This window comes from Anthonomus grandis, chromosome 8 (assembly GCF_022605725.1).
Source record: "Anthonomus grandis grandis chromosome 8, icAntGran1.3, whole genome shotgun sequence".
Lineage (NCBI taxonomy): Eukaryota > Metazoa > Arthropoda > Insecta > Coleoptera > Curculionidae > Anthonomus > Anthonomus grandis.
This window is the reverse complement of record NC_065553.1, coordinates 17,681,112-17,707,158: the sequence shown is the minus strand read 5'-3', so window position 1 is coordinate 17,707,158 and position 26,047 is coordinate 17,681,112. Positions and strand designations below refer to the sequence as shown.

The 26,047-nt window shown below is 31.8% G+C and overlaps 1 protein-coding gene across 1 annotated transcript in view; it reads right to left on the bottom strand.

The window, feature by feature from the left end:
* The window catches only part of LOC126739306 (discoidin domain-containing receptor 2-like), a 222,791-nt gene that overhangs the window by 41,259 nt on the left and 155,485 nt on the right, over window positions 1–26,047 (bottom strand). The window contains exon 5 of the mRNA XM_050444933.1: window positions 17,835–18,066. Coding sequence (XP_050300890.1) covers window positions 17,835–18,066 — 232 coding nt within the window. The remainder of the gene's footprint in view (window positions 1–17,834; window positions 18,067–26,047) is intronic.

Sequence of the window (26,047 nt, the reverse complement as noted above, 5' to 3'; positions counted from 1 at the left end):
CGAGAAGCTTCGTTGGACCATAGTAGTGCTGAGAAGGAGTTATTAGCCCTTTAAATCTAAGATTTAGTTTCTGAATATCCGTTCGATATGTAATTTTTTTAGCAAGATATGGAGGACTTTTAGTTTTAATTATTTTATGGAAAAAATTTAAAAAGTGCAAGTCTCTTATCTTTCCATCCAACCATTTTGCCTCCTGTAGTTTATAAGTTACTGGTTGATACTTATTTATTCCAAAAATAAACCTAAGACACGATTTCTGAACTTCATGTATGCTATCTTGCTGATCCTAATCTAAATACGGCCCATATATGACATCACAGTAGTTAAAGTTAATCAATTTAATCATTAATCATCAAAATGTGTCACTACTGCTCAGGTCCTCGTAGATAAACCAAACACTCTTTATATTCTGGTTGGCAAAGAGGGCGACAAAGGCCGAATAATTTTACTTTTAAAAGGAGCGGCGGTCGCCCTTTTTAATAGGGCAAAAATCGATTTTGAAACACTAAATGTTAGCGTGACCAAGGTAATAATGAACGATGGGGAAAAGTTAATCCCTCTCGTCTGTTCTAGGCCGACCCGAACGCGTTTTCTTCCCTTTTCATTTCTACCTGAGACCGGTTTCACCCTGGAAATTTAACAATATTGATGGGGAAATTTTGTTACGCAGCCCTACGTGTTAAGCAAATAATTGTGTGGAAATTTAGCATCGAAATGATGCTATAAGCAAGAATTGTATTTAGTAGTACTTGGATGTACTAGACATTTGAACTGATCACAAATCATGTTTGTGATAAGTTCAAAAAAAAAGCATTTCTCGCAGGTACTAGAATTAAAGGATCATTCTTATATAAAATTGTACAATAAAAAATTCTCTTCTAAATGTCCATATTGTTAAATGGTACTACAGGCAACAATTTTGGGGATTTAGTGTTATACAAAGCGGTGCCTTAAGTACACCATTTTTCAGTTACCTGGAGGATATGCTACTTAAATTCCTATGCGTCTCTCGAATCTCTGAATAAAAAAAAGTTACATGTACTGAAAAATTCACATAACAAGCTTTCAACTATTCACCGTATCTTTTAAGCCTTAAAAACATTATTTTAAGTAACAACGTTTAAGCTTCTCTTGCATCAAATGTGTCAGTCTAAGTTACCTGATCTCGTTATTAAATAGGATAACTTTAATATCTAGAGTCTGGATTTATAACATTTTCATACATTAGTATGGAGGTAAGTCTATTTTGGAACTTGAGAAATCATTTAAAAAATTAGTTTAAGTCCAAAAAAAGAATTGGATTCCAAAGCAAGCATTGATGTATTCCCGATGAGACTTCTGGTTTAAATTATAGATTGCTTGATACTGTTTCACCGATTTCATTATAACAGTAATAGAACTACAATTACAAACAAACTCAAAACTGCACCGCCAATATTCAGGTTTTTCAGCAATAAATTATTTTATTTCAAAAGCTGTTGTTCATCCTGTCAGCTTTGGAAAAGTTGGAGTTAAGTAGGGTATGTCTAATATTAATGGCATAATGTTTGTTTGTTGTAATCTGGCCATTATCCATAATGTTCATTAGATACATATACTCTATATAAAGTTAATTTTCATTTTTATATCGTCATTTTACTCTGTTGAGTTATTATTAAGAATATTATTGAAATGACGTTTTTTTTAATTATAATTAGTCTGACTATTCACGAACAAATTCAAAGAGATCCAGATACTAGAGTAGAAGCAAAATGATGGATATAAATCCAATGAGATTCAGGTACGTCTACACTAGTAGAAAATTGTAATATAGAAGAAAAAAAAAATTATCTTATATAGCCAATTAGTCTGAATTATCTTAAGGAATATTAATAAAGTAGTGTCTTTTCTCTGTAATTGGCTAAAAAACCAAAGGAAAATCTAGAAATAAAACAGTGATATAGATAAAAAATAAAAAAGTTAAATTTTCCTTCATATATCGTCATCTTAGTCACCATTATAAATAAATATAATTATATTTTAACAACTAACCGACAAAAAAAATAAATACTCAAATGATGTTCTTTCTCAATAATTAATTAACTCAGTAAAGACTTATTGTTTCTTTTTTCTATTAAAATACGAACTCAACTCAAAAGCACCGACCACACTACTTGAACTACTTTAAAAGTGGTTAAAATACCGTTAAAACTAACATCATGCAATAATATACGATGTTCGTACTTCTTCATGGGGTTATTAAGCAGCAATTTGGCAAAGAGACACTTTTAAGGCCATCAGGCAACAATGTTGATGTTTAACTTTGCCATCCTCTCTTGTAGATATAAGGAGGGCCTCATTATAACGTCATGTTAAAGAGTCGTTAAAATAGTTGGGAGAGTGTAATAAGAAGTTCATAAAATGTTATGAGAAGAATGAACGGTTTGTCGTAATAAAATTAAGGCGTAATTGCTCTTAAAATATTAAGGTTTTTTTTAAAGACATATTATTGTTTTTTTTTACACTAAAAAAATGTCAAATAATGGTGGTTTTATTAAATGGTCAAGTAGGTATTAAATTAAAACAATATCAAAATTAATGGGAGTAATTACTCATTACATTCTTTGCCTTTTTTTTTGTATACAGAGGCTCGAAAAAGTTTTAACAAATCAATCTCTATCTCTTATAATTAGGAAAAACAAAGAAGGTATTTTTTGTTGTCAGCCACGAATGAACAACTCATTTACAAGAACATTTATTTTAACGACCAGTTTTAGGGTGATACCATATAAATAAGAAGTCTTACTGTCTATAATGTAAGCAGCAATAAAGATATACATATAAAATGGGGTTTCTTAACTAAGAAGCTTATAATTTTAGGATAGTTTAGGAATTAAAAGAAAAATGCACTGTGATAGAAGTTATGAAAAAGGTAATTCATCTCGTAACCAAATGTTATTCAAGATCGTAATGAAATAATGATTGTAGTAACTAAGAACCAAATTGCGTGTAGCATTTAATTTAAAAATAAAAAAAATGTGATACAGATTATAAGGAAATAAAAAACTCGATAATTTTCTTGTTTACAGATAAAAACGCATTTCAGACTTAAGTAGCATTTAGAATTCTAATAAAATGATGCGTCAGAACCACATATTAATGGGGTTTGACGGTCATTATTCAGTGTTAGCTTGGGAATAAATTATTTAGTAATGGTAGTACAGAAGAAATATTATTTGGCATCTTTTTTTACAGCTTAGACTAATAATATTAGCTCAATTTCTAATATATATTATAAGAAGAGCACCTATAACTTCCCCTGCTCTTTTCGTGTTTTATATTCAGAGGTTTTTAAAGCTATTGGATCTTTGGAATAATATTGGTCTTTCTTTTCACACTGATTATGTTTATTTCTCAAAAAATGCAGTTGATTATTTATCTGCTTTTAAACCAATATTTTTAATCTATTTATACTTAACTATAGAACTGTGTATTTTCAATTTAATATTTCCAAAAGACCTTGTATTATAGATCAACACTACATATTTCATTCAGGAGACTACTTCAAAAAATCACATAGAAGAGCTATTTTATAAACAATATCAAACAACATTAAAATCATTGATTCTAGGCGATTTCAATGCCAAAATATGCAACGGATCTGTAGATGAAATTGTAGGAATGAGATATGATAAAGGAGATCGCCTGATTCAGTTTTGTTCTGAAGTAAAATCTAACTAATAGTACTTCAAATTAGCGCCTAGAAAATATATATCATTACACATATAAAGTTCCTAATAGGCGAGATGTTGCAACGCCGATAGTATCCTGGTGTTCGAAGTTCGCACTAGATTATTAAAAATTTTATTTTAGTAAATAAGAATGATTCCAGTTCTAATCAGGGAGGAATTGAACGGCAGGAAGAACTTGGTTTTGTAGCAACTCAAGGTATTTTTTGGCATTCAAAGTACCATCTTACCTAATATAGGGTAAGATGTTGCCTCGGGGGTTGGATGATTTGTATTCATTTCTATGTTTTTTTTTGTAATGGTTAGTGTATATTTTATTAATTTTTTTTTTGTAAAAACATTCGGCTAGGTTCATAATTCGCAATTTTGTATGTCTATGTTATGCATTATATTTATGTATGTGGTTATATGAAGTAAAATAAATAAATAAATAAAAAAATTATAAACATACCTGATGTAGGCCAAAACAACCGTCCTATTTAATATGTGTAGGATTTTTAATACAATTCAATACAGTGTAGATATTAGTTATAAAAATGTTGATAAAAACCTTAGTATAATTTTTTTTGCTATAGTCTGTATCTTGTACTTTGTAATAGAATTTATTAATTTTGTAGTAAATCTTTGAAGTACAATAAATAAATTTATTCATTAATGAAATAGGACATACTGAAGCTCAGATTAACCTTATAAATAAACTAGCTGAATGCCTGCATCATTGCTCTAGTAGAAATTGAAAGTAAAAGAAAAGTTCTACTGAAGAACTTCTTTGTAAACAAGATTTTTTGTTTTGCCTCGTAATATGTAAAATTATCAATTTTCAACGCTATAAGTTCAAAAATGAAAGAATTTTCGTAGAAGAAGTTTTCACCCCATTTCACCCCTTTAGGGTGGCGGAATTTTCGAGAATCTGTTGTTTTCATTTAAGGATAAAAAAAGATGTTAAAATCTTAAAGGGTGGTTTTAATCCCTTTAAAAAAAAACAAAAAATGGAAATTAGGTAAAAAAATGACGTGTTTCACCGTTTTTTAAAAAAGTACATAGTTTTGACGCTATGATACATAAGGAGTGGTTTCAACCCCTTCCCGATGGAGTTTCATCAAATCCCTTCTTAGTGGCTGTCTATATATATTTTGCAATTACATTTAATTGAATATTTCAAGATTGGCTTATTAAAATTTTTTGAAACTTTGCACAAGGGTTTGCCAGATTGGTCTCTTCAAAAATGTATCTTAAATTTTTTCTGTAAAATGTACAGGGAAGCCAATAATTGACCCCCTTTTAATTTACATAAGATTTCTTATGTTCCGCTCGGCGTCGCACCACCCGGTATAAGTTCATATAATAAACTTCGATGCACGCCATAAAGCGAAACGATACAACGTTGCCGCTTCTTACACTCTTTTAATATAAAATTATTAAAAACACACTGGTAATACCGTGAAAAATAATCGGATTGCTGACGAATGCGGTTCTATTGGCAACGTTGCCGACAGATTCAGGTTTTAAACGGCCCACAGACGATGCAATTTGTTGGACTATCGATAGTACAACAGGTTGCACTGTAAATCGTATAGACAGATCGTACAAAATTTTGCCCACAGACTTGCAAAAATTCCAAGCGATCGGTAGTACAACTAGTTTAGTATATATTAGTTCACCATGGCCCCAACTATCTCAAAAAAGACTATAGCTGCTTTAGTAGTCGCGTTGCTTTCGGATGATACTAATGAAGTGAAAAAAAAAAGCTGTGGTGTAAAAAATGGTTACTTAAAAGGCATATTTATTCACATATGAATTTACTACTTAATGAACTACGCGCCACAGAACCAATAGATTTCAAGAATTATTTACGAATGGACGACGATTCATTCAATATATTATTAGAGTTAGTACGGCCAGCAATTACGAAACAAAATACAGTCATGAGAGATGCAATTAGTGCGGAAGAAAGATTAACTGTTACTTTGAGATATTTGGCTATTGGAAATTCCTATGAAGACCTTAAATTCAGTACAGCTATATCACCTCAGTCCATAGGTCAAATCGTTCGTGAAACCTGCCGAGCTATTTATGAATCACTAAAAAGAGAATACTTGAAGGTAGCTAAATCCATCAAACGCTGTTTTTTTAGTTCACTTTCATTAATCGTCTTAGAAACTGTTCTCTTTTGATATTTGGTAATGGTTCTGCAGGATAAAGTTGTACTAGATAGTGGTGTTGAGGTAGTCTTCTCTATATCTAAAACTTTGCCCGATTCCTAATTTCGAAGATAATAACTACTTATAACTTACCTTTTTCAACTCTCTTCGGAAAGCTGTTCTCATATTATTAATTTTCTTCTTTAAAAGTTCCATCGTTGCTGTTGGGTTGGGTATTTCTTTTAATTTTCTTAAGAGAATTTCGTAACTTGCGTTACGTTTATGTTTGTTAGAATAATCATTAGATCTGACATCCCATAAACAAGAATGCTCCTGATAAATTTTTATAAATTCCGTCCAAAAATGCCTATTGTTTTCCATGATTTTATAGGACAATATCGCTACACAATGTATCAAAATATTGACAATTTTTAAATAAAATCGTATGAACAAGTCGGCAAAAGACACACACGTTCAAACTTATCGTATATCCAACCGAGCTGTACGACAGATTTTTAAACATGCTATACTTCTGTACGATTCAACCGCGTCGTACGATCGGTTGAACTACAATACCACACACGTTGCAATTATCGTTCAAACGGTTGGACCAACCAAGATTGTATAACTTGTAGTACAACAAATTGCATCGTCTGTGGGCCGTTTTAGGGTAAAATAAGTCTCGGCGATTCCTTAAACAGGGGTCCGAGGCAATTTGAAATATCTGAAATATGACCGGCGCTTTCGCCAATTATTAAGAATTATTTCAAATCGCACCGAGGTGCGGATTTGTTGTGTTGAAATATGCGCCTTCACCAATTTATTAGTATTATTATTTCAAATTGTCCCGGACATGGGTTTAAGGTTTCATAGATTCACTCGCCTGGAATGTATATTATGCGATGTGATTTTATTAAATTTTGGTAGATAAGAACATTGTGTTATTTAAGTGTTGAATGCGTATTTGGAAAGCGGTTTTGTTTTGTTTTGTTTGGGTGGTATTTAGTGTTGTAGTAAACTGAATATGGTGTAGATGTCTTTGTGCCTTTTATGCATTGCTGTAAGTAAATTATGTTTAATTAGAGTTCTAATTAACTTCATCGTTATATTAAATAAAAGTTTAGATTAAAAAGTAATGTTAACATGTCTTATTTTGAATGTATGGTTGTGAGATTGATAAAACAAAAAAAAACATTTCTTGTAGTCGGCTATACGTCAGATTTGACAAAGCCTTATAACAAATTGTTTGCTGGTGGCTGGTGTCTGGTTTTACCTGAACCGAATATTTGCTAATTTTGCAATTACATTTAATTGAATAATTCAAGATACGCTTATTAAAATTTTTTGAAACTTTGCACAAGGGTTTGCCAGATTGGTCTCTTCAAAAAGTTATGTTACATTTTTTCTCTAAAATGTACAGGGAAGCCAATAATTGACCCCCTTAAAATTTACATGGGTTTTCCCGTGTTCCGCTCGGCGACGCACCACCTGGTATATAAAGATAAGTATTAATAAAATATTAAATGCTTATTTCTATTTAAAAATACTAAATATAAAACTGGCAAGAAGCACCCATATATCATAAAATTTGTATAAAATTTCAAACGCTCTAGTAACTACCCTGGTAAGAAAAAGGAACACATAACACTCCCGGGCGAGATAAAATATGCGAAACTATAAGTTAAAAGTTAAACCGAGACAAGGTTTTTCCTTATATTAAAAACAGTTTCGTTCGGGCGGAAGGCCGCGGCGGAAACTAAATTGCGATATTTTTCACGGTTAAAAAGGCCGCATAAATTTATTTAAAGTATGAAATTGAAAAATTGCGTCAGGAGTCCGTTTTAGGTTAAGTTGCGGCTGGTATACGGTTTTGCGAAAAATGGCCCCGCAAGAATCCTTGGAAAGGATTTTTATCCACCTATGGTTTTTTATGCTGGATCATTTATTTGACACTTTTTCTTTTTAAAAATGGCTTTTAAGGAATAATTATAGTGTCCATTTGTAAATGAAATGATCAAATATTTAAAATGCTTGAGGGATATAGAAAAAAATACGAGGACTTTTATGGAAAAAAATTTAAAAAAAAATTTATTCCTTGTAGGTGAACTTCAAAGAAATTAAAGAACGGTGTAAATTGCTTTAAAATAATTAAAAATAACTTGGATTCCGTGATGAAAAAAAAAATATTTTTTTTTTGTTACGCTTTGTGAAAGACCTGATGAAACTATTTTTTTAAATATTATTTTCCAAATAATTATAATACTTTTTTGTATATGAACTGAAAAAAGTCTTCCTAGAAGAAATAGAAAATTACTTTAATATCATGACAAATTAAAGAATAAACGAGGTTAAAAGAAAATTAAAAATTAACGTTTCATAATGCCATTGCACTCCTACAATTTTGCTCAACATTGCGGTTGAATGTACCCCAATAGAAAATAAATACAATATATTTATATTAATAATAATACAATACAATACAATACAATATATTAATACAATAGTCTATATTGGTACAATATCCCATTAACAAAATTACCTTAATAATATTGTAGCGTCTATCACGGAATGGAACATTTCACTAGACCGTTAGCTTGGCCTGTATCGAAATTTCCCATCCCTCGACCTGTGTGGCAGTTTTCTGCTATTAAGTATAAATAATTTAAATGAAACCATATTATAACATTAAAATAATCTATATAATACATGCTAATATGCCCTAAATAGTTAATTTCATCTATATACAAAAGAAATAATTCCTATAAAGAGAAGCGCAAGAGAGGAGACAAGGAAACAAAACAACCCGGAATGAAGCAGCAGAAACAAGAGAAGCATTGGAAGAAGAGTCTTTCTGTTCTTCTAATTTTATTTTTATAGTGTAATACACATTTATCTACTACGTTTCGTTCTTTTTTTTTACATTAATCTTTTAAAGTGTTCGTAATGGTAAATGACGAAGTTTTTTATCTCAAATTTTAAACCTTTTCTATGCTTATTTACTTCGACTTTAGACCTTAGGCCTGTGGGCAGAAGCTTAAGAAATTTGGGAAGTAGAAACAGCATATTTCTTTGCAAGTGTGATTTGCTGAAAAAGTGCAATTGCAAATCCTTGTTTGTTTTAGAACGAGTATAATACTGATGGTCTAGTTCCCTAAAAATATCTTTAACCTTTCTGTAGTAACAAAGACATGCACTCACAAACAATCCTCTCAAATTTAGTACATTTAGTTCCGAATAAAGGTTGATTGTAGGATATTGATTGCTTTTGCTTAGGATAATCTTAAGTATTTTATTTTGGCATACTTTTAACATTTGCATGGCATTATCATTCAGACCACCCCAAATTACTAAGCAATATCTTAAAATTGATTCTACTAGTGAAGTATATACTATTTTTAGTATTTTCTTATCTAAAATATTACCAAGCTGATAAAATTTATAATAAAGTTTTTTGGACGTTTCAAAAGCATGTTCATTCCAGCGTAGATACTGGTCAATGTATAAACCTAGGTATTTAATTTTACTAATTTTTTGTATGCAAGGACAAGGACAGTTATTATTTAATAAACAAGTTGGGTTGAGAATTTTAATATTACTTTTTTTAGGTTGATCACTAGTTGTCAAAGAGAAAGCCATAAATTTGGTCTTTGTTATATTTAGGGTGATTTTGTTTTCATTTATCCAGTTTTGAATTACATAAAGGCCTTGCTCTGCTTTCGAGTATACACCATCCCAGCTGTTGTCTGTGAATGTGACTGCAGTATCATCGGCGTAACAAGTAACCGAACTATCTTGTAGTAATTTTCCCAAATCATTAATATAGATCAAGAATAAAATTGGACCCAGGACTGTCCCTTGAGGAACTCCAGTATTTACAACCATATCACTACTTAGGATATCATTAAATCGCACTCTTTGCACTCGATTTTCCAAGTAGAATCTAAAAAGCTCCAGAGCTTGACCCCTTACTCCAACATTTTCTAATTTATTTAACAGCAAGGTGTGGGAGACTGTATCGAAAGCCTTTGCAAAGTCCATATATACTGTAAGACATTTCTTATTTTTGTGCATATCTGACATAATTTTTTTAAACCAAAAAAATATTGCATCATCGGTGCTTTTATTAGATCTAAAACTAAATGAATTGTTTTAATTAATCTAACAGTTATACCATCCTCGCCAGGAGATGAATCTGTTTTTAAGGAGTTAATGTGCATTATAAGTTCTTTTTTATTTACTGGTCCTAAAAAGAGAGTTTTATCTATATTATTTTTAATGTCGTTATTGCGTTGATTTTTTGAAATAATGTTATTTGCCATTGTTTCACCCATTTTTGAAAAGAAGTTATTAAAAAGATTAGAGGTTTGTTCTTTATTTTTTACAATATTACCGGTTTCATCTTTAATTGTTATCACCCCTTTTTCATTAATTTTATTTGTTGTTTCGCTAATACTTTTCCACACCTTTTTGTAATTTTTGCATCCTGTATTTGAGTTTTATAATACTGAAATTTAGTTTTTTGAATTAATTTATGTAAAAAGTTTCTGTATTTTTTATACTGTTCCTCTCTCTTGATGGTAAAATTTTTTTAACAATTGTTGTTTTAAAGCATATCGATGTTTGATAGAGTTAATTAAATATAGATATATATAGAATAGAATAGAAAATATATGGAATAATTAGAAATAATTCGAAGTAGAGCAATGAGGTTGATTTTAAAATGTAATTTTTATACTTCTGTGAAATCTATATTAAGTATCCTACGTATGCTGTCTGTTTATCCAATAATTATGTCTAATTAAATCAACAAATTATGTTTAAAAATATCTGTGATAAATTAAGTGTTTTTGGAGGTGTATACCATTACAAGCCAAGAAATAGTATAAATTTTATACTTGCAGACGTATCTATTACAAATGAGTTACTTAACAAGATACGGTGTTGTACAAGGAATTAATTGAATTTAACAAATTGCTTGCGGTTATTTTATCCTGTGATAATTTATGAAGGTTTAAGAGACTCTTAGCAAAATTTACTTTGGAAAGGATGTTGATCATTTTAGTGCGTTACAAATACATACACATACATATACAGCGTGTTTCATTAATATTGCGCAAAAAATCAGGAGTTTCCTTGCTTAAAAATAATAAAAAGGTCCTTATTAACCTATGTCTATAAATGCTTCATTTCTAAGATACAGGGTGTTACCGTTTTATTTTTCTTAATAATTTTGGTATTTTTGCACATATTTGAAGAAAAATTAAAAAAAAAATTAAATTATTAAACCCGTTCGGAATAATGGATAAATGGGTACTAAATATATGTACGTTACAAGCCTTTTTTTAAATATTTTTTTTAAGCATTTCTGTTGCCTTTAGGAATTTGTCATACAGAAAGAATATTTTTTTCACATTTCTTATTTAAATTTTTTAAGGAATTTCACACAACCTAAAAAAAGCAAATATTGTGGCTTTTAAAATGTAATGCATTACATTTTATGTTATATTCAATGCATAACATTATGTAAAAATTAGGTCTAAATATTTCGAAAACCGTGGCTTGTTGCGACTTTAACCAAGATTATGTGAATTACGTGAAACTGATAGGTAAATTATTTTTTTGGAATAAAAATATTTAAACAAAAAAATTATCACGCTTTAAAGTATAAAAAACCATCTATTTAGCGCCCTCTCCAAGCGACAACCCTAGTAACACTAAATTTGAATTTACCATATCAAAAAACCCCCAGATGCCAATTTTCGTTCAAATATCTGCATAACTACCAAAATTATTAAGAAAAAACAAAAATAAAAATAAAACTTTAACACCCTGTATCTTAGAAATTAAGCATTTGCGGACATAGGCTTACAGGGACTTTTTTTATTATTTTTAAGCAAGGAAATTCCTCCTGCATTTTTTCGCAATATTAATGAAACACCCTGTATATATACACCTAAAGTGTCGTAGTTTCTCTATACACTTATTTATAAATTATTTTATTTTAATTTCAGTTAATCTCGAAGAAATAACACAGTCAGTCACTGCACCACAGTTAATAAGTCATCTGCGCGGAATTCATAATATGGATTGTTAAGACATGTACAGGAGGTTGAGGGAAGATAGTCTAGTAAGCTAAAGCTTAGGAATATGTCATTTAAGAACAAATTCAATAGCAAAATATTTTATTTACTGATAAATCTCTCTTTGGCTTGTATCCAGATTCTCAAAGAGTACGTGTATGCAGGGCACATGGTACAAGAAATCAAATCCATCATATACGAACTGAGCTTGTTTTTCTGGATAGTTTCTTCTCAGCGGACCGCTACGTTAATAATGTTTTAAAACTTTTTGTACTACACACTAAAAATATTGGAACAAATTTTATTTTAATGCATGATATTGCCACTCTATATATCGCTAGAATTACTCGAATTTTTTTGGTTTAGCAGAACATTCGTGTTTTTGACTGGCCAGCTCAATCCTATAGAGCATGCCTCGGATATGCGTCAGCGAAGAGTTCTTTAGGGCCAGAATCAGTTTTAAAACGAACAAACGGTTTAAAGCTCTTTAATAGTGTTGGAGAGCAATTCTCTAAGAAGATCTGGATAACTTAATCCTTAGCATAGAAAATTATTGTAGAGTCACAACCAATGCACGGGAAGGTCACATTTCATACTAATTTTTTTTTTTTTTGTAAAATTTCAATTTTACATTCATTAAATGTGAATGCAATTTCATATTCATTAAATCAAAAATGGTAATTTCTCTTTTTTTTTCGAAAGATAAAAAATTAGAAAATCTGAGCTGCAAATTTTTATCTCGATCATTATTCTTTAAGGTTTATTGCGATCTTTTTCAACTATGTGAGGTTTTTCGGTATTTCGATTCTTCAAGGTATCTTAAAGGTAAAAAGCCTCCTGTATCTCCAATTAAAAAAAAAGATTCAAAATAAATAATGTTTTTCATGTTTTTTGCCGGCATACTTTTATATGTGGGAGTAACACGGAGGTTAATACCGTAATTTTTCCTTAAAACTAATTGGACAAACAGTACGTGCTTCGACGGGAGCGCACGTATCTCGCAAACCATAAAAAATAATGGTGCGTTTCTTTCTACCATTTGGTTGTATACGTAGTTTCGCATGATTTTTCGCTCTTTAATGATATCGTTTCGCCTTACCGTCGCCCCGAATTTTGTAAATTCGTGCTTTTTAATGTGGGAAATTCATATTTGGGTTAGACGTAGGCATGAAAGTGTAGGTCGTTACGTTTTTTTTCTGTTTAATTAATAAACGAGGGGATCAAATCGTTTGAAAATTTGAATTTATTTTAGCAGGTTAATTTTTAAATATCTTCAGATCAGTTTTTTTAAAATTTAGTGAAGTCTGCTCTTTGAAGATTACCTAATGAAACAAAAAATTAATAAAATCTTTTTTCGTGTCATTATTTTATGAGATATGTGAAAATATATTTCGCTATTACCATCATTTTAGGTACTCTTCAAAATAATAAATTGAAAATACAAATATGTATTTAGAATCTTAAAAATTAGACAAACGTGCATATGGAAAACTTATTGGAATCCCGAATCAATAACCGTTTTTCACATTAATTTACCAGTTTTTTATTTTTTCACTGATTGACTGTATACATCTGATACAAAAATCATTGTTTTTTTTAAATTAAATATGCAGATATGCATGCAATGGATCAAAATAAGGGTTCTTTAACTTTTAGGTCCCTCTAGCAAACTTTGTTTCTATTTTATATAATTGACATTGTCCAATACAATCAGCGAAGCAACTTAATTCTTTTTACAGATGGTTCTACTTCACACAGTCGTTAATCATCCCAATAACAGTGGGCACATATGCTGCATTCTCAATTTTGATTACTGACAACCCATGACACGTAGTTTAAAACACATTTTTTCATAGACTTTTGTCGAAACCAATCGAATTTCATGAATAATATGCATGGTCTTTCATTGTCACAGGCCTCTTGCTCATGATTTTTAACGCGTTTTTTAAGTATTAAATTATTAGAAAAACAAATTGCTATTGGCTTCTTGGTTTTTGACGACGCAGAGCAGCGTACTGTGAATGCTGAAAGAAATAAAAATTGACTAAACCCAAGACGCATATGAGTGTAAAGAAATATTAGACCTGCATCAACTCAAAGATACATTTAATACAAACACATATGAATATTTTGTTTACATAGCATCATGACGACAAACAAAATTATATATGTAAAATGTAAATAACAAAAAAATGTCTAAACTCTAACAAAGCACACATAAAGTTCACGAAAACTGTTTTGCACAGCGGTAAAACTGTTATTCACTAGAACATTTTCACAGTCTTTTGTGGGTACTTTCTGTACCTCCTTAAAGTGAAATTTAAACACATTTTGCCTATTACTCTAATTTCCGTTTCTTAAGATGGAATCCATTGGTACATTGCAGTCTCTTCTTGAAGATGCAACTGCCGATGTTATGAATCCTGGTGAAAACTTAATATTGCTTTCAAGAAGAGCCGACTTAATCCAACCAGCAATAACAGCCCGAGAAGCAGGGCCAACTCGCCCGCGTGAAGTAATAAAAAGGTGGTTCAGATCTTTCACGGCTGCTCTTCTGTTAGCAGAGAGGTTTATGAGAATCTTTGTCCAATGTACAAGATCGAATGTCACTTCAGGAATGCTGGAAACTTTCCATCCTGACTGCCTAAAAGAACTTCTATCTATTTTGGAACCAAATTGAGGCCAAAAGGTGACTGCTGTTTCTTCCAAAATCATGCTCTCCTGGTCGATGTTTAATAGAGTTAAATCATGAATACGTCTACCAGAAGCTAACAGTAACAACAGGGCTAAATGGCGCAAGACTTGGAAGATGCTAACCTCCCGTATGTTTGTTCTTTTCATCCAATCTAGTAGCAAAGAAACATCCCAAATGGATTTCTTTGAGGGGGTGGTCTCGATAACTCGATTGCTTTTATCATTTGGTCCACTAAAGGGTTACTTGTAATTTTTTCTCTCAAGAGAGGATTCGCCAAAGTGGCAATTGCTGACTTATGAACTTTAATTGTTTCCGGTGCAAGATTTTTCACTCGGAAAAGATAACACAGATGTCGGGTTACCATTGATGCCTCTGGCACATTCGGATTAATATTAAGAGTTTGATACCTTTTCAACCAAGCCTTCCAGGGAGCTGAATATGTTTTAAATGATGATCTTCTCCACGCTTTCTCTAGAAATCCTCTATCCTTATCTGACCAATCTGACGTAATCTTGGACCACCCCGTACCAGCCAGGCCTCCAAACGTAGACTCTTTGCATTTGGTAACTGTAGTCCCGTCGTTGCGTCGAACCAGTGATGTTGAGGTTTCTCAATTGAAACGGTGTGTCTAACGCTCTCGCTTTCACATCGGCTCTCCAATAGACTTTCTCTCACTTGGGTATAATTAGAATGAATACTCCCCTGGCTGTGTTTAGGTGTGCTAATATTCTTGGTATTAGAGCCAGAGGTGGAAAGATCCAAGCTAGGCTGAAGTTCCAAGCCCTGCTGAAAGCGTCGGTGAACAGAGCCATGCTGTCCTTCACATCTCTGGACACGTAATTTTGTACTACTCTCGACTTCCTCGTTGCGAACAGGTCCACTTCCGGACTGCCCCATTTCACGAAAATTAATCTGGTAACTTTCTCTGATAGGTGCCAATCGGCTAGATGTTTCTGCCGAGAAAGGCTGTCGGCAATGTCGTTGTTGACCCCGGGAATGAATTGGAGTACTATATCGATCTGATGTTCTTGACACATTTTCAGCAAACAAGATACCATTTCTGTAAGTAGGGAAGCTCTTGTTCCGCCCTGGTTCCTTATGTAAGCAACAACCGTCTTGTTGTCGGACTGAACCAATACCCTTTTGTTTTTTAAACCATTTGTGTATCAAATATAATACAGGGTCCAAGTGGCGACCATTTCTTTCGACACACATTCGAAGCTGATTTCTGAAAGTTTCCATTACTCGAGCAGTAATTTGAGGCGATTTTCCTGTAATTTCTTGGCGTATTGCTGCTTTCAATTCGTCAATGGTTCGTGGATGATGTTGAAAAACCTTCTCTTTCAGGTAGCCCCAAAGGAAAAACTCGCATGGGGCAAGATCGGGTGAACGCGCAGGCCACCCAACGTCTCCACGTAACGAGATTACACGTCCTGGAAACATTTCCCTTAACAGGTCCATTGTCCTTCTTGCCATATGAGCTGTAGCCCCATCCTGTTGAAACCACACATCCGGATGTTCAAGTTCCCAAAGTTTTGGTTTCAAAAAATTACGTATCTTGTCGAAATATCGATCAGCAGTTACGGTAACCGTTACCCCTCCTTCTTCAAAAAAATAGGGACCCCAAACGCCAAAAGAACCAACAGCACACCAAACGGTAACACGTTGGCTGTGAGTTGGCCTTTCATGGAGCTGCCGTAGATTTTCTGGTGCCCAGTAGCGAAAATTCTGCTTGTTCACACAGCCAGACAAATGGAAATGAGTCTCGTCACTCGTTATTAAAAGCGCATTTTGTGAGACGTTTTGAAGAATATCATTGGAACATTCTTGGCGATTTTCCCAGTCCCGTTCACTAAGTTCTTGCACGATCATCATTTTGTATGATCGGTGTGCAAAATTCTTCTCACAGAACGATCTGACAAATGCAAAGCAGAGGCATGTTTAACAGCTGAACGTCTAGGAGATCGTTCAACTGCTTCTCTTACAGCTGCAATGTTTTCAGGTGTCCGAACACTTTTGGGTCTACCAGTTGATTTTCTTTTTAAGGCTGAATCTGTAGCTCTAAAATTTGAAACCCACAACAGTATTGATTTGCGATCTGGAACTGGATCATGTCTACCAAGCGCGAAGTGAGTACGAACATTTTTTTGTGTCGTAACCACAGATTCGTTACTTTTGAAAAATGTTTCGATAACGAAGGCACGATGCTCGCCCGTTCAGTCCATGGCGACAACTGAAATTAGTGTTGGGTCGCTATTTAGCAGTTTGCTACTTTTTCACTGCTATTTGGTTTAGTAACAACTGCTATCGGCTATGAGCTTAAGAATCGCTGCTATTAAAATAGCAACTGAATTTTTTACGCAGGCACCTCGGCAGCTGATTGGTGTCTCGTTGGTTGCAGCGGCACAGCGACAGCGGCACTAATTTTTAGAGTCTGACGCCGACACCCATCGGTTTTTTCACCCATTTTTTATCTTTATGGTGCGGCGTCGGCGATAGCGTTATCGTAAAAAAGTCGGCTTTTAATATTTTAAAAATGAGGAAAAAATAAATAAAAATAAAAGCTTTTAGCGATGTTTCCTTGTCCACTCGGTCTGTTTATAGTTTATAATAATTGTTCCTTTTGCAAATTCGCTCATGGCTTTTTACAGTTTAAAATTTAACAGTTTAAAGTTTACACTGTTTACAGCTAGGACTTATTCTGCTCAAGAGATGTCGGTTTGACCTTGAAAATCAGATTGCTGACATCCTATGTGCTGTCTGTGCTGATTTATGATGCTGAAGAAAGAAAGTATAAGAAGATTAGAGGCTTTCGAAAAACGAAAGCTACAGTATTTTGGACATTTTATGAGGGTGTCAAAATACAGCTTGTTACAACTGATAAGACAGAGAAACATTCAAGGAAGAAGGGTCGGAAAATCAGGCTACTTATGTTTGAAGAACCTGCCTAACTGGTACGGATGCACAACAAGGATACGCAAATCGTTGATGATTGCCGAACTTTACAACGAAGACTGCACCTGAAGAAGATGATCTTTGCTTTTTTAAGTTTCTTTGAAAACATGTTGCCATCAAGATAGCCAATTAGGTGACTATTTTATACATTATTAAATGCCTCATGTAACATTTATTTTGTGAAGTAAATAGGAAAAAAATTTAAAACAAAAAAAAATATAAATATTAGAATTACCTCTTCCCCTTTCGTTGTACGGTAACGCATCCATTTTTGCAACCTCGGTCTCCAGTACTCCAACATATATGCCTCAGAGTACTCAATTCCTTGACCATTACCAAACCGTCCCTGCGTCTCAGTACCAGTGATTACATGAACGGACTTAAGGTCTATTTGGATCCATTCGTCTAAGTCTGTCGTAGCTTGTTTTTGAGGACACCATGCACCCCCATTTTTGTCTGTTCTTACACTGAAAAAAATAGACGTAGATGAGAAATATTATTTTTGCAAATAAATCGATTTTCTCTGAACACTCTCCATCTTATAAAATTTAAACAAATCCATCTAGTCCACGATCACGATATTCTTTAAATTGCCTTAGTTTACAATTTGATAAATAATTTAATATTCCGTTCACATCATGAGCGCGGTATTACAAGGAGCCTACGTGAACCGGGAGTTATCAAATTGCAATATTTCCATCAGCGGAAAGAATATAAAAATTCAACTATAAATCTAGAATTCAATTTATAATGGCCTTATATTTCCATGGTATTTTGAAAAATAGCCGAGTTACTTCCTTGAGAATGGCTGTATGGCATTGTAAGCCGAATAAAATTTCTATAAAATCGCGAAACGTGCTGCTATCGATCGCGAAGGTGAAAATAAGGTTCTTAAATTCGCACAAATCTCTGTTATGTGAGGGTGAAACTAGAAAATACATTTTTCTTTATATTTTTAAATTATAATTTATATCTTAGTCCTGATATGTTTCCTATGGGAACAATGATATTTTTTTATTTTGAGAATTCATAATCTGGGAAGATCATGTCGTTTATTTGTATTTTATCTGAAGTGATATGATATGAATATTCAGTTCAGATATTCTTGTTGTAATGAATAAAATTTTATGAATTTCGACATAAAAACCGTAAAAAGGCCTAAAAACAATCTTTTCATTAGGTTTAAATAAGATACAGTCAATACTGGACGTGTACTGCCCTTGTTTGCGTCAACTCAGTGAATGATTCGGGTCCATATTTTCTGCTTTGGTAAGGAACCATTTAGAGTATTCCATTTCAATTTAATTATTACGAGTTATACGACGTAATGCCTTGGATTGCAGATAAATAATTACCTGCTATATAACTATAAAATTATCAACCATTCATTAAGTACCTTTAAAGTACATTTAGGAAGGTTGTACATATTTAGCATAAATTATGTTAGTAGTGATTTTGACATTTGTTAACTAATGCTTACCTAAAGTGCTTTATACACATGATTTTAAAGATATTAGACCTATTAGCATTTTACGAGGGGTTTTGAAAAATGTAGAACATCATATTTATAAAAATATTTTGGAATTTGCCTATAAGTTAAAAATAGTCCCGGACTGTCAATCAGATTTTCGAGAATCATTTCACCACAACAAGTCAGTTAAAGAAATAACCTGTTTAACCCTGCTAGACTTTAGTAAAGCCTTTGATACCATGGATCATAAATCACTACTAGCTAAATGTTGATTAAACTAATTTTGGATTTTTATGGACCAATGGGTGTATATCTGTTTATTTTTATATAACTATTAGTGCTACCATTATAAATGTTAATTTGTTTCTTTCTGTTGTACTATCTAAAATAATCTTGCTTACATTTTTTAAATAGGTTAAGTAGATTAGCCTTTGGCTAGACTTCGCCTATGTACACTATTAAAAAATACAAATAAAGCCATTATTTATAATTTATTTATTTATTTAAATTACAGCTAATTAGCTTGCATAACCTATGTGAATAATAAGGCCGCTAATTCCCGAATAAATTTTTTTTATTTGTACAAAAATATGCTAGCAAGAAAGAGATTGGCTGTATAATGTGCTTTTTTTGTCATTCCTCTATTACGAAAACATTGTTTATAGTAATTGTTGAACAGATTATTTACCTGAAAAGAGTTAAAAATTACGAAATAGCTCTATGAGTTATATATTTAAGATACTAAGCTTTTGAAAAATCATTTGAATATTCGTGTGGATGTTTTTATTATACAAAAAGTCATATTTTAAACACACATCTTGCTGAAGTGATATAAAATTTGGCAGTTTCCTGTTTTGAACTTATATTGAGAGAAAATTTTAACATTTCCTACATGTTTTCTTGTCTTTTCAGAATACCCTTACGGTCATACTTTACCTATAAACCTATTAACTTAGCACACATAATGTTATCGGTATTAAAACACCCCAAAAGACCTCTTTTTTAGCTACACAAAAGGTTTGCCTATCGTAGAAGCTATTTTTTACTTTCAAAAGAGTTTGAGGTAAAATGCAGTTGGCAGATTTAACAATTTTCTTTCTCAACTCTTCTAAATTCGTTGGACTACTATTATTATGTTTATAAATAATCTCCTTAAGTTAACCTTACAAATAAAAGTAATTTGATGACAAATCAAGGGATCTTGGAGGCCATTTAATATTGCCACTTCTACTAATAAGGCGGTTAAGAAAAGTATTTATTAAAAATTCTTTGCCTTTAACCGCATTATGATCGGGACAACTTGGTTGGTTTTGTAGCAACTCGAGGTATATTTCGTTCAAAGTACCATCATTAAAAAATGGCCCAATAATATGGTCGCCCAAAATACCAGCCAAAACATTTAAGTTTTGAGGGTACTGATTACGGTACTAAATATCTCTTTGCTCGCGTTCTTGAGACCAGTAACAAACAATGCAAGGATTATGTTTACAATGCAATGAAAAAGAGGACTCAACTGAAAACAAAATATTTTCCAAGAGTGTTTTCAATTTTTATTTGCCTGTTTGACAAAATGCCATTCTTCACCACTGGTCTTCAGGAAACAATTCCTGAGTTTTGGAATATTTAAAACATTTGTATCTATGTTTTTGCATACCTAGTTCCTCTTAAACACTTTGGCTCGATCGTTCTTAAACTTTGATGTGACAATTTCTACATTCTTAGAGCAAAAAAGAGGTCTCAAAATTTGACACGACATTTAAATTAGTTTTAGCACAAGGAATCGGTCTATTTTCCAAATTTACTGAAAATAAATCCCTGCATCGTATTGCCGAATTGCCTCCATAAAACCATTTAAACAACTGAACTTTTTCGAAAGGGGTATAAAGAACCATAATGATAAATATTAAAAAAAAAATAAAATAGGGCTAGGTCTGCTGATTGTGCCGTGCCGAAAATAGCAAATCAGACTATTGGAATCCGCGGCTTGTTAATCAGAAAGTAAACGAGAAGCGGTGTTACCATTTATAATGTCTATGTGTAGTCTTCTATTCTCCAACCTATATACCAAACTGGCAAATAAATATTACAAATAGGAGATTAATGCGTTAGAAAAGAACGTATCCCCACCAGATTGCGGAAGATTCCTTTGAAGGTGGAAATCGCGTCGCCAACACCATGTTTGCCACCATATTTATCTAAGTTAATTGCTGGGTAGAGTACACAAATTAGCAAAATATTTTTTTTTTTGGGAAGGTATAGTTTGTACAATATTAAATGTTCTATTTAATAATTTACTCAAGGAAATAAAAAGCAATTTTATTTTATTTAAAAAAAGGAGGAACTGCAAAGCTTGGTAATGATTTAGCCATTTATTAGGTACTTTTAAGTTGTCATTAAAGAGGTCAATTTTTCTTGCACAAACTATAGCTTTTACGACAATATGTAGTATGAGGGTCGAAACGGTATCTAGTAGGGATACAGTCTTTTCATTGGTTGGTTACACTTTTTTTTCTAACGTTCCTAAATGTTTCTAAAATCTCCTATCTGTAATAATAATTTGCCAGAACAGTATTGAAAAACTTAAAATAATAAGTTTTTGATGGCTGAAATCACTTAGAATTTTGATTCCCTACTACATCATAATACACATTTCTTTTCCTTTTGTGCAAGGATTTAAAACCATTTTACACCAATATACACAAAATAAAAAAAAACAATAACTTAGCACTTTATAAGATTGAATATATTTACTCAGTGCATTATAACGCAATTTTTTTTAAATTCTGCCGTTTATAAAATAATTATATATAAAAAAAAAGATGAATGTTTTCGTACCGCCCCAACCATTATTATTCAGCGCTTAGCATTTTCATATTACATCTGTTTGTTATTTGGCGCCGCGCCGTCATCCGTCACTGTCAAACGAAATTCAAAATTTAAACGCCTCAGTTCAGCCGAAATGCCGAACTGAAATACTGGAAACGCTCCCATTGTTCCAACTCAAACGGGGCCTAATTAACAAACATTTGATTGCGTAGTGCCGCCCCTCCAGCCCAAAGTTAAATAGTTTTTGTAATTAAGAATGGATTGTTGTGGATTTTGACGTTTGTTGCTTGAGCTTTTTCCGTGATTGTCTGTCAAGCGACGACGTCTTGGAGTAAGGGAATTAGACGGATGACGGTTTTTGACTCGTGGAAACGATGTTTTGATTTTGTTAGGGGGAGGTTTATTAGATAAAGTGGCTTAATAAATTATGTATGTTAAGTTTCCTAATTCTTGTTTTAAATAATTAAAAATAAAAACAAATTTTTTTTTATATATATTCGTGAAGCAAGAGGATACCAGTTTATCCCTTCTCTGTTTCAAAGTTCAATTATGATCTGGTTTACTTAATTTACAAGTAACTAAACTATGGAATCAACTAGTAACTTCAAAAAATAGAAAAAATTTGAACAATAGTACTTGAGGAGCACTTTTTCAGTTGTCTTATAATAATAAAACAAATATCAAAAAGTGTCGATTTTTAGAAAAATATTTTTCTCTAAAAATGACAAAAAATCCATTTGAAGCTCTGTATGAGATATCTATGATGACTCTGTATCTACTATTATCAATGTCATTATCAAAAAAATTAGTTTGTCGTGTTATTTATTTATAACTCGCTCTTGACAACTGGAAATCAATTAAAAAACCAAATAGGGTGTCCCAGTAAAAAAAAAATTATGTTAATATCTCAAGAACTTTGATCTCCAAAGCAAATTTAAGTACACCACTGGATTTTTCGCGAAAAAAAAATTAATATCACTTTTTACTTTTAATGACTGAAAATGATTTTTTTTACATCATGCTGTAGTACAAAAAGTAAGATTGCTACGGCAAATTTCGTGGGCGTACAAGGAAAACCCTGAAGTCTTAAAACTAAAAATGTGAAAAAAAGCGATTTTAAACTTTCAAGTTTTATGTAAAATCCAATTTTATTTTTTATGTTTGCTAAAGGCATTTTTTGGGTAGTAACATCTGTTTAGAGTTAGTTTAGGTTAAATTAAAATACATTATTTTTTAAAACAAATTGTTTATTCGCATTTTTAAATAAGAATTGCAGTTAATGGGTTTTCGCTGACAAACTAATCACATTTTTTGAGACTTATCAGATTTTTCTTCATAAACTGTATTAGTTTTTCTGAACAAGATAATAAGAGGCTCATTGTCGGAATCGGAATCAGTTTCTTCATTGGAAATTCCAATACTGGCTTCTTCAATATTTTTTGCAGTAGAAAGAGACTGGTACCACCCATGGAATTCCGAAGAAATAGCACCACTTTTGCATAATTTCAAAAGATCTTCTTTTATCTTTGTGCTTATCGGTAAAGGGCCTTTATAAAGTTTCTCTAATTTTGTTGGAATTGCTGGTGGTCTACCTTTTCCCCAAATTCTAATAACCTTATGCTGCTATGTTCGTATTTATATTCGATAATATCAGGATGCAATTTCGAAAACCGCAAACTTATTATTGGACTTTTCCTGAATAATATTTAGTCTCTCCGGACTTAATAACTTGGATGCTAGACGTATCTCTTCTATTTGAACTATATTGGACTTAACGGGTATTTAGTATGATAGCTTACATTTAAATGGACTTGGCTATGCAAAAAAACCATTTTTTGAAAAAAGTGGACTTACAGGGTTTTCTTTGTACGCCCACGATTTGATTAGTGCTTTTTTAGGGCGCACGGTTTCAAGTGAAAACGGCATCTCTTCATCTCTTTTTATACAGTGGCGGCTCGTGGGAAAAAACGTAGGTGAAGATCTGCATGGCCCAGAAAACAGTATTATCATTAGAAAATAATTTAGATTATCTGTTGAATCACCTGCTATGGAATGCTGTAAATGTATGTGTGTATGGATGTATCGTTCATTAATAAAAGTTTGGAAACAAATAAAGAATTTATTCGTTACAGGAAATCTTTTCTTTTAAAACCAATAAAACCGTTACCGGTCTATTTTATATAACTCTAAACCATTTAAAAATAAAACTTCTAATAAGAAATATATATATTTAGTATTAATTAACTTACAAAAAACTAATATAAAACAGGTTTTTTTAATAATGAATCTCTATTATTATTTTTATATTATACTTACGATATTTATTATATTAATAAACATTCCTACATCGCATGTATATAGGCCTATTTTCCATCTATGGCTATATCTATCGACTCAATTTTATTTAATAGTCCGTTTTCGTGTTTAGTAACGTGTGTTACATAGACATTATGTTACTTGGCAATTGCTTGCGTGTATGCAGACACATGTGGAGTAAATGACATAATCAATTGCCTTTATGATAGAACAATTGACTTTTGTTTAAAGCCTTGTCGTGTATGTAAACTTGCTGGGTGGCCATTATATGGACGATACCTAATGGCTTAGAGTTCGCTACTTTTTGTTGTAAGAAATTATATTTTAAATAAATATTGTAAGGAAAATTTACGTTTAGTACTAGCGAAGTTTTTAAATAAAAATTGCTTGGTTCGTTAGGGGATTTATTAAAATTTGAATGTATAAAACATTTTTTAAGGTTTTAGTTATTTATATTCTGTTTGTGTTGTTATTGTGCTATTGTGTTTTTGCAAATCTTAATAATTAATTAAAGGTCGTAGCGAAGCATTTATGTTATATTCATTATAACTTTCACAACTAGTTTTATGAGCTAAAACTTTAAAGAGTGAAATAATAATTTGAAAATTATTGTCTTTGATTAAAGAATCTTTAAAACAGAAAAGAAATATGGAGAAAAAATTGAGAGAAAAACAAAATAAAGGTAATGAAAATTCTGCTGAAGTTTGGAAATAATGTAAGATAATTCTAAACTTGATAAAAGTCTTAAAAATAAGATAATCATAATAATAACTTTGTCAATAATAATAATATTATCAATAATAAACGTCACTTTTAACTTAAAATTGGTAAAATCGGACGGAGACGAGTTGCTACATATTAAAATTATATATAAAACAAACAATTTTTTTTTAACTTAATTTCTACCCTTGACTTGTATCATATAGTGTTGTTCTCTGCTTCTTTTTTCGTTCTTTTTATTTACCAAGATTGAGTGAAACGCGTGTGATCCTTTTACTTTAATTTAATAAATTCGGGACCTATGACTTAGAGTTTACTTCATTACTATTCAAAACTATTTATTTTATTTTCGAGTTGATTTTAAAGTGTTTTACTAACATTGGAAAAAGATTAAAACTGAACTGAAAGGACTCACAAGTGGCCTTAATAAACTAAAGATATAACAATTGGACCGGAAAATTAAATGGAGGATGACTGAACAAATTTTTAACATTAATTAAATAAAATTCACAATTTACAAGGGATTGGACCTTTATCGGTATTAAGAATGATTTTCTGAATAGCTATACTTTCATGTCTTTAGTTTTTAATTTTTACTAATCAATATTAATAATTTTTAATTATCTATTTCTACAAGTGCTCAGTATTTAAAACATAGTGTTGTAAAATTTCTGGCAATATACAGAAATATTTAAAAAAAAAACTTAAAAAATATAGAAAAATAGAATATTTATTTATAAAAAACAAAATACAGAGTGCTTATACCTAAACACAAAAAACCAAAATAATGTCAGACTTTCTCAAAATTTTGCACATTTTAACCGGCAGGTCTTTGCAATTGCGCAGGACAAAACCAAGGACCTTAGATGCTTTAATTATAATAGTATTCACATGGGTATTAAAACTCAATTGTTCATCCAAATAGATACCAAGGTCCTTTACTACTTCAGTGTACCGTAAGATTAACATTATCACTAGTATAGGAAGAAATTAGCTGTTTGTTTCTTATGTAAAAACTAATGTAAATGCAGTTACTCACATTCAAAGTCAAACTATTACCAACACACCATTTACAAAATCTATGCAGATCATCTTGCAAGAGAACCATGTCTTGT